This window comes from Mandrillus leucophaeus, unplaced genomic scaffold (assembly GCF_000951045.1).
Source record: "Mandrillus leucophaeus isolate KB7577 unplaced genomic scaffold, Mleu.le_1.0 Scaffold30, whole genome shotgun sequence".
In the NCBI taxonomy this organism is placed as follows: Eukaryota; Metazoa; Chordata; class Mammalia; order Primates; family Cercopithecidae; genus Mandrillus; species Mandrillus leucophaeus.
Genome location: NW_012103143.1, coordinates 2578662 through 2588832, shown reverse-complemented (window position 1 = coordinate 2588832; position 10171 = coordinate 2578662). Strand labels below are relative to the sequence as shown.

At 53.0% G+C, this 10171-nt stretch overlaps 1 protein-coding gene across 1 annotated transcript in view; it reads right to left on the bottom strand.

The window, feature by feature from the left end:
* Positions 1-7419, bottom strand: part of GAL (galanin/GMAP prepropeptide) — a 14472-nt gene extending 7053 nt beyond the window's left edge. Inside the window, exons 1-4 of the mRNA XM_011987082.1 lie at positions 7300-7419; positions 6501-6663; positions 5786-5928; positions 29-574 (exon numbers count right to left, since the gene is read on the bottom strand). Coding sequence (XP_011842472.1) covers positions 29-574; positions 5786-5928; positions 6501-6663; positions 7300-7419 — 972 coding nt within the window. The remainder of the gene's footprint in view (positions 1-28; positions 575-5785; positions 5929-6500; positions 6664-7299) is intronic.
* Positions 7420-10171: the final 2752 nt, after the last annotated feature.

Here is a 10171-nt window from a genome sequence, read left to right as displayed (position 1 = left end):
CCCGAGCCCCAAGGGGGGCGGGAGTGACCGGAGCTCGGGTCCTCTGGGCCATCACAGGCGGGAGCGGCGGACAGCCCCCCTCATCCCGCGGGAGAGACTCCCCAGATCCGCAGAGAGAACCCCAAACCCGGCGGAAGAGACCCCAACCCCGAAAGACAGAGCCCCATCGCCCCGCGTGAGAGCCCCGAGACCCGCGGCCCAGGTCACCGCTGTGGAGAGCGCCAACCCCCACTACTCCCCCCGGGGTCCTAGCCCCAGAGCAGGCCTGACGACCCCCCACAACGTCCCGTGCCTGGGGGCTCCCTGCAGCTTCTCTTCCCAGCCCCCACCGCTGCAAGAGCCGGCTGAACTCCGCGGCCCTGGAGACCCCAGAGGGTAACCGGCAGGGACGATCCATCAGTCCGAGCCAGCCCCAGCTGGGAGGTCCTGGGGCACCCGGGGAATGGCGGGCAGCACCTGGCCCTGCGCCCTGGCTGGCTTGTGCTGGGGCTGGAGCGAAGGCTCTGGCCTCGAGAGCCGTCGATGGTGGGGAGGACAGGCGTTCCCGGCTCCCTGTGCCCAGCGACCTGTTTTGCTAAAAGGGGAATGTGGGTCTCATGGGCTGCTTGGCCATCCCAGTGTGGGAGCTGCGGGACCGTCCTACATCCACAGGCACCAGCTCAGAAGCTCAGCCTCAGCGCCTCCCCTGGCTCCCTGGTCCAGTTGCAAGAGGGAGCTTTGAGCAGGTCCAGCCATTGGGCAACTGGTTGGGTCCAGAGGGAGATCAGCCCAGACTTCCAGAGGCCGCCAAGGGTTGGGCGGTGGGCAGAGCAGCAGCAAGAGGCTGTCCCTGTGCCCAAGGCAAAGAAATCCCACAGGAACAAGGCCCTCCTTGGCTCCTCCATGAACCCTTCCTGAGCTGGGGCCAAGTCCAAAAACAGCCCAGCAAAGAACCCAGGCCCAGGCTGTTCCTTCACCCCGTTCACAGCCATCAGGGGAGGTACAAGTGTGGCACCTCGGGGCTTCCGAAGAGTACGGGGGTCATCTGCTAAAAACTCGCCTGACCTCCCCTACCACCAGCTAGACACCACCCAAGTCCTCAAAAGCAGCAGCTGTGTTAGGATCTCCCCACTCACTGGGCTCAATATCAGATGGGTTCATGTCAGGCGGGACCTTGGGATCCACAGGGCACAGGACAAATGATCATGACAGTGTCATCTTACATGTGGTCTACACTTTAGTCTTGGCACGTGGCTGGGGAAGGACAACTGGGCTTTCAATGGCTCTGGTGAAGGCTGCTGAGAAGGCGCAGGGCTGCAGCCTGCTGGCTGAGTGTCTGCTGTGGTTTGTGGGGGGAAGAGGGGACGGGGCTTGGGGAGGGGTCTTAGGAACAGACTCCGGCATGACAGTGGTGAGGGGTGGGGTGTTCCCAAGGGCATAGTTTGACTTCTGGTCATCCCTATTTCTTGCAGCCTGGGGAGAGGAGAGTCAGGCGCAGGAGGCCCTAACCAGGACTCACAGGCTGATTTCAGAGCCCTGAAGTGGTTTCCTGCCGAGGGTGGGGGCGTGGGAGAGAGTGAGTCGCCATGGCAGTCTGTTCCAGCCCAGGGCAGAAAGACAGCTGAGAGGTGGAGGAGCAGAGGGCAGGTTCCTGTGACTCTGCAGAGAAGTGACGATGACGTCCTCTCATGCCCCATGTCCTTGTATCTAGATGACATCAGGGAGTGGGCAGGAGCTGGGCTCATGGGTGCCTCTTGGCTACCTGAGAAATACTGCAACCTTTGACCCCCGGTGGTAGTGGGAGCCCTGCTACCACCCCAGACCTCTTTCTTGCTTTTTGCTGAGAACAAATCCAGCCCAGAGTGTAGCAGGTCTTAGTCAATTCCAACCTTCTCCTTTCTTCCATGTTAGGCCCCCTTCCGAATCCTGCCAGAGCTTGGCTACACTTATTTTCTCTATTTACTTTGTCACAGAGGTTCTTAGTCTGTTTAAAAGAGCAGAAACTCTAAACCTAAACCCTTGAGATGGATTCAAAAAGAGACTGAAAGTTCATCCCTTAGTTGTGGGCTGAAATTTGAGGTACATTAAACTTTCAGCTGTCTTCATTTGGGCCTGGGTACTCTTTTTGCTTCCTTTTTTGCTTTCTAAGAAACTCAGGCTGGGCACGGTGGCTCACACCTATAATCCCAGCACTTTGGGAAGCTGAGGTGAGTGGATAGATCACTTGAGCCCAGGAGTTCAAGACCAGCCGGGGCAACATAGCAAGACCTCATCTCTACTAAAAATAAATAAATAAATATTTTTTAAAAATCAGACGAGTGTGGTGGCACGCGCCTGTAGTCCCAACTACTCAGCTCAGGAGGTGAGGTGGGAGGATCACCTGAGCCCAGGAGGTTGAGGCTACAGTGAGCCACAATGAAGCCTGCACTCCAGCATAGGCAACAGAGCAAGACTCTGGAAAGAAAAGAAAGAAAAGAAAAGAAAAGAGAAGAAAAGAGAAGAAAAGGAGGGGAGGGGAGGGGAAGGGAAGGGAAGGAGAGAGAGAGAAGGGAAGAAGAAGAAGGAGAAGGAGAAGAGGAGGAGGAAGAGGAGGAAGAGGAAGAGGAGGAAGAAGAGGAGGAGGAGGAGGAAGAGGAGGAAGAGGAAGAGGAGGAAGAAGAGGATGAAGAGAAGGAGGAGGAGGAAGAGGAAGAGGAGGAGGAGGAGGAGGAGGAGAAAAGAGAAGAAGGAAGGAAAGTGAGGAAAGAGAAAGGAAAGGAAGAAAAAGAAATTTCAGGGTAGGTTATCTGGTAAGAGCCTCCTTATTAAAAACACATTAAGCAACTGGAAGTAAATCTTCACATGTATTTGGAATTCAAGAAAGTTCCACTGAATAATTAGACACATGTATTCAAAATAAATATGCCCATGCCTGCTTCCTCCAGGTTCCTAAGTTCTTTTGCCACTTGGGATGACATCCACAGTCTTGCTTCCCACTTCGTCTGGGTGAGTGGGTCTCTGTATAAACCCTGGCTGGGACCCTGGCCCGGAAGTGCGGTGACCACGGGAAGGCTACAGACAAGCAAGGCAGTGGCCTGAAGGCGTGCTGGGGTTTCCTGAGGTCGGCAGATTCCTTTGGACAAATGAGGCCAGCACACCTGGGATGACAGACACCTACCTGCCTCCCAGCACAAGCTGTGCTGGAACCACAGCCAGTGTGTTAATGGCTCTTTGCTCAGTAACGACCCAATGGCAGTCATTGTCAACCTGTCATCTTGAAGACAGCCCGGTGTGCGGCAGACAAAGTGGGTCACCATTAGAGTAATGGAAATCAAGCCGAAAGCCTAATGTCCCCCGTTGCCTTCGAGCCAGCCCATCCTCCTTAGAAGCCCTGTCCACCGCCAGGGAAACCCGCCCTGAAGCTGAGAATTCAAGCAAGGGTCAAGGGTCACCTGGGCCATGCCCACTGCATGGGAGCTCAACCGTGCATTGCCTGGCAGTGGAGCTGCAGCGGCGAAATCAGCAGCAGGGTCCCTGTGCTCACGGAGTTAGACCCTCACAGAGACCCAATACAGTTGGCCGTCTAGATCTGTGGGTTCCCTGGCTGCGGGTTCAACCCACTGTGGACTGGGTCCTTGCAGGTAGGCCCAGGACGGGTTTGTCTGTACTGAACACTGCAGACTTTTTTCCTCGTCATTATTTCCTAAACAATACAGTATAGCAACCATTTATGTAGCATTTACATTATACTCAGTATTATAAGTAATCTAGAGATGATTTAAAGCATATGGGAGGGCCAGGCGCGGTGGCTCATGCCTATAATCACACTTTGGGAGGCCGAGGCGGGCAGATCACTTGAGGTCAGGAGTTCGAGACCAGCCTGGCCAACATGCCAAAACCCTGTCTCTACTACCTATACAAAAACGTAGCCAGACGTGGTGGCAGACGCCTGTAATCCCAGCTACTCAGGACGCTGAGGCAGGAGAATCACTTGTAAACCTGAACCCGGGAGGCAGAGGTTGCAGTGAGCCAAGATGGTACCACTGCACTCCAGCGTCTGGGTGACAGAGTGAGACTCCATCCCAAAAATAAAATAAAATAAAAAATAAAGCATATGGGAAGATGTGTGTAGGTTATATGCAAATACGATGCCATTTTATATAAAGGACTTGAGCATCCACAGATTTTGGTATTTGCATGGCCAGGGGTTTCCTGGAACCAACCCTCGTGGACATGGGGGGCCGACTATATGCAACAAATGGTTATCGTACAAATAACCACCCGTTGTCGTGGGAAGGAGATGCATGGATTAAGGGAGCTGAACCTGACAGGTGAGCAGGACTGACCAGGTACAGAATGAGGCCCAGCACCCTCCAGGTGGAGGGGGTTACACAGGTGCGCCCCCTTTTTGGTCCTTTTCCAAAACTTCCTTCTTCCTGCTGCCTGGAGTATGGACATGAAGGCTGGAGGTGGGCAACCAATTTGGACCATGAGGTGATGGCTTCAGGTGACACAGCAAGGCCGAGGGAGCCTGGGTCCCAGTGACCCTGAACCTGGTCCCTGGGCTACACAATTCCAAGTTTGTTTCACAACAGAGGGGAAGAAGCATCTCTCTTATTTAAGCCAATGGCCTGTAGGGGTTTTCCATCACGTGCGGTTGGAATTGTTCCAGTCAGTTTCACGCTAGTCAACAAATGTTCGATGAATGAATGAACAAATAAAAACACGTGAGAGGGTACGCCACCTCCACCACTGCTGAGGAGCTCATGCTGCAAGAAGGGCTCATAAAAGGGAGGGATTTGCACGATAACGTGACGAACGATAAACCACCTACCAGTCCTGTGACGACCTCATTACTACTCAAGAAATAAGGAAATGGCTCGATGACCTAAAATTGGCTTTTCTTTGACCCTGCGAATGTCTGTGTCCTCGACTCCCCCATTCCCTGATTTCCACGCCACCCAGCCCCACTCCAATAACACAGCAGTCATGAAAAAAGACCCGAGAGTCACTCTCCTAAAAAAAATTAGTAGCTGGCAAAGGATGTGGCTAAAGTGAAAGTTCTATCAATGGATAGAATGACGCCATTCTATGAATGAGTTTTTACTATATGTATTCAGTTATTCGATAGAACCTTGTTAAATGGGTTCATCACACAGATGAAGATTTCTTCCATTCATAGAAACAATTGGGTGCTTTTACTAAGGGGTTAAGGTAGTAAAAACTGGAGTTTCAAGTGCAAGCTGAGAAGGGAGAAAAGGAGGAAGAGCAAGTTTTGGAGGTTTGAGGACACTGAGTAACAGAATTCCACCTTTAAAGCAGCCTTCCGGAAGATTCCTCCTGCATGCATCTTGCTGTCCAGAGTCCTGCCGGCCACAATGGAGGCTTGGAAACAGGGTCCTTTATTCTGGATGGTGTTGAGCTCAATGGGGTTCTGGAGCTAAAGGAGGAGGGGGACATGGGATGTTGGTGTAGGCCGGTACAGGTTCTGCCGCAGGCAGGGTCCTACGTCTGTGTGTTTTCATGGTTGTAAATTTTGGTAAAATGTGAAAGTAAGCCATAACCACAGCCAGTTAAGACCTGTCTCTCGGCACATCACTTCCTCAGTTTCCCCTCATACCGCGTCGTGTTGGAAAGGCCGCAGGCACTTCCTGGCTCTTTAAGGGGAGGTTAGATTGGGGATGCATTTAGTTCTGGATCTTGGGGGCTGTATTTATAGCCACCTATATATACATAGGATGTATTGATCTCACTTGCACAGACGGTTGAAGTGCTGCTTCCTGTCTGCTGTGGGAATAGTCCTAGGAGTGCCCCACTGCCCACGCACCCACTCCCCAGCACTGGAACGTGTGCTGTGTGGCACGCGGCCTGCAGCGCTGGTGGCACAGTCCCTCGTGGAAAGCTGTCGTCTCCCAGGGAGATGGGCTTGAAACAAGCCTGGGGTCACTCGGAGAACTCGGAGAGCCGCACCTTTGAAAGGTGTTCAGTTAGCTTTCTGTTAGTGGACACCCTCCACCAGCGTCTTGGGAGCCACGGCGGCCTCTCGGGAAGCCCCCGCAACCTCCCACCCCAGACGCAGTTCCACGCAAGTCAACACTCCCCTCCAATTCCAGGGCGAGTGGAGGGGACGTTGCTTTTGATGTCTTGCTTTGCTCAGCTCACAAGTCCTGGGCTCTTTTGCTGGATCCATCCTTGTCTGCAGTGTGGCACTCTCGCCTCCCTAAACCCACCACCTGCATCTTCTTTCTCCAACAGACCACCCCCGGCCCACTCCTTCACTGCCCTGGGCTCTGTGCCAGGGAAGCCTCTCCTTCCCAGCCCCCAGCCCCGCCCCCCACCGTGCCACCTCCCCTCCCGCTCCTTGGTGAACTCATCCCACGGGAGGCGGGCTTCCTCAGGGAGCTCCTTGCTGGTCAGAGGCAGGGTCACAGCCAGGAGTATGTGAATCCACCTGTGCCCTGGGTGACTCATCCAGCTGGGGGTTTTCTGGGCAGCTCAGACTGGAGGAAGAGGGGCTGCTAATGGCCTCGCCAGAGGCTGACACCTGCAGTTGGGAGGGGTGCGGACGGGAAGTTGGTGACTCAGCAGCAGGCCCTGGACAGCTGCCCCTGTTTCCTGGCCCTGAGTCAGGCTCATCAGCAGCACCCAGGGCCATATGGGAACCCGCCTGGCTACCAGGATGTGGGTGTGCAGGAGGACAGGTGGCTGGGGGGCCACAGGGAGGGCCAGTGGGAAGTGAGAGAGGCGCTTCCACCTGGGGGCCTGAGCTGTGCAGGAAATGCTCTGACCTGCTTCTCAGAGACCCAGAATACTTTTTTTTTTTTTTTTGAGAAACAGTCTCCCTCTATTGCCCAGATTGGAGTGCAGTGGCACAACCTCTTCTCACTGCAACCTCCGCCTCCCGGGTTCAAGCAATTCTCCTGCCTCAGCCTCCCAAGTAGCTGGGATTACAGGCGCCCGCCACCACGCCCGGCTAATTTTTGTGTTTTCAGTAGAGACGGAGTTTCACCGTGTTGGCCAGGCTGGTCTTGAACTCCTGACCTCAGGTGATCCACCCACCTCAGCCTTCCAAAGTGCTAGGATTACAGGCATGAGCCACTGTGCCCAACCCCAAAATACTTTAAAGAACTAAAAAGTGATGACTATTTAAAAACCTCTTGGTGAAGTCCAATCCAGCCCCCATGCCAGGTGTGACTGGCCAGCTCTCCAGGTGCGCCCCTCACATCCCTGTCACTGCTTACCCCTCCCTCCGAGGGCGTCCACCGTCAGACTTCTCGCAGCAGCAACTCACCGGGCCTGCTTCTAAACGTTCAGTGATGGGCTTGCAGTGTTTCTGGTTACTGTCTGCTTCCTCTCTCCCCGTTTTTGTCTGGGGTCGTCCTCTCTGTTGCTTCCTGTCGCTGTAAATCCAGAACCAGGCGCATTTCGGCGGCTGACCCCACGGATGGAGTCGGCCGCCATTCTGAGCTGCTGCTCCCTATCTCTCAGAGGGTGACAGCATCGCCCCATTTGTCTCCAACTCATCGGGTTTGGTGGACAGTGGTTGAATCCCATCAGTTAGGAGGCACCAGATGCACAGGTCGCTGTGGCTCGGCGTCACTGGGAGGGAAGAGGTGTTGGGAAGAGCTAAGGCTCTTCCAGATCAGTCCACTCGCTGTGCGGTACCGACCATGTCCTCCTGGAAGGAGGGGCCCCCTGAGGAGGGTCACCTGCCAGGCTCCCTGGCGCTGACCAGTAGCCCCACCCCCAGGAAGCTCACCAGCTGGTGGTGATTTTGGACGTGGGCTGACTGGAGACATTTCTTCCCCACACCATCCCCCAGCCCAGGTGAGTCAGGTTGGATGGAATCAGCCTTTGCTCATCCTCAGACCCAGCAGAGGAAATCACGCAGAGGCCTGAGATGCCCGGGCTCAACCCTGGCCTCAGCACTCACAGCTGTGCGGCCTTGAGCCTGCGCTAAGCACCACTGCCGCGCCTTGAACTACCCCACAGGGTCTCTGTAGAAACTAAATGAGGCAGGGACAGCTCAGCCAGCACAGGGCTTTAAAGGGGCCACCCTCTGCACTCCATCCTGGGCAACAGAGCAAGACTCTGTCTCAAACAAACAAACAAACAAAAAACTTCAGCAAATGTGTATTCTTCCAACTGTGTCTGAGTTTTCACTGCAGTTATACATGCAATTAAAAAAAAAAAAGCTAAATGAAATTTTGCTGTGCTTATTTTCCTACAACTTGCCCCTGATTTTATACATCTCAGGTGTCTTTCCAGGTGAGGACTGCTGTTTTCTTTCCACGAGCCAGGTATTACTTCACTCTGTGGATGATACTCCCAATTTACCTCCCTCCAGCCAGGGTCATTCACGTGGTTCCCGGTGTCCTGGGATATAACAGATGTCCTCAGGCAGAAGCCTTGCGGAATCAGGTGCTGGCATTTTAGCCTGGGACCAGAGGACACAAGGTGTGCACACTTCAACCTTTGTTAGAAACTACCAAATTTGGCGGGGTGTGGTGGGTCACACTTGTAATCCCAGCACTTTGGGAGGCCGAGTTGGGCGAATCACCTGAGGTCAAGAGTTCGAGACCAGCCTGGCCAACATAGCGAAAACTCATCTCTACTAAAAATACAAAAATTAGCCGGGCGTGGTGGCGGGCACCTGTAATCCCAGCTACTCAGGGGGCTGAGGCAGGAGAATGGCGTGAACCCGGGAGGCGAAAGTTGCAGTGAGCTAAGGTCGCACCACTGCACTCCAGCCTGGGTGACATAGCAAGACTCTGTCTCAAAAAAAAAAAAAAAGAAAAGAAAAAAAACTACCAAATTACCTTCTGGAAAGCCTGCACCCATTTACAGCCTCTTGGAGTCTAAGTGCTTCTTTCCCCAAACCCCCAGCTGGATGCTAGCAAACTTTTAACATTTTCACCAGTCTGATGAGCGAGACTGTTGTCGTCAGCCTGGGCCACCATAGCAAAGTACCACAGACCAGGCAGCTTGAACAATAGAAATGCACCATCTCACAGTTCTGGAGGCTGGACGTCCAAGATCAAGGTGTCAGCAGGGTGGGTTGCTTCTGAGGGCCATCAGGGGAAATCTGCTCTATTTGCCTGTTCTGGACATTTCGTATAAATGCAATCCTGAAATCTATGGCCTTTTAGGTCTGGCTTCTTTCACTCAGCATGTTTTGAGGTTCACCCATGTTGTAGCCTGAATATTTCATTCCTTGTCATGGCTGAGTAATATTCTGTTATATGGATAGACCACTTTGTTTTTTGTTTTTTGTTTTGAAATGGAGTTTCACTCTTCTTGCCCAGGCTGCAGTGCAACGGCACAATCTCAGCTCACTGCAATATCCACCTCCCAAGTTCAAGTGATTCTCCTGCCTCAGCCTCCCGAGTAGCTGGGATTACAGGCACCCGCCACCACGCCCGGCTAATTTTTGTGTTTTTAGTAGAGATGGGGTTTCTCCATGTTGGTCAGGCTGGTCTCAAACACCCGACCTCTGGTGATCTGCCCACTTCGGCCTCCTAAAATGCTAGGATTACAGGCATGAGCCACCGCGCTCGGCCGGATAGACCACTTTTTCTCCATGCATCAGCTGATCAACACTTGAGTTGCTTCTCCCTTTGGCATTTATGAAGACTGCTGCTATGAACATTTGTGTTCAAGGATCTGTTTGGACATCTGTTCTCAATTGCTATACCTAGGAAGTCAGTTGCTGGGTGATACAGTAGTTCTATGTTTAAGGAACATTATTTAAATGTTTGATAATTTGTTCATCATAGATATTTCACATTAATTTGGACTTACAAATATTGCACTGAAATATTATTTATCCTGATCACTGAGTTTTTTTGGCACCCTGCACGTTTTGTACCCAAGGCAAGAGCCTCACTCACTCAACCCAATCGAACTCCCCAGCGCCCGTCTGCAAGGGAAGAGAGGACAAAGCTGTTTCTAGGAGGCAAAGACACCTGGGTGATTCTGCACTTGCTGTTTCCTCTGTCTAGAACATTCGTCTCTCTAGAACATCCTTCCTGTTTAGGGTGACCAGCCATCCCCGTTCCCCCAGCCAGAAACCCCTGAGGAGTTTCCTAGGACACAGAATTTTCCAGGTGAAAATCAAAAAGTCCCAGGCAAAGCGGGACAGTGGGTCACTAATTCCCATCAAATCTGTACCGGCTGCTCTCTCGCCTTCTTTGAAAATCTGGTGGCCAGGCAC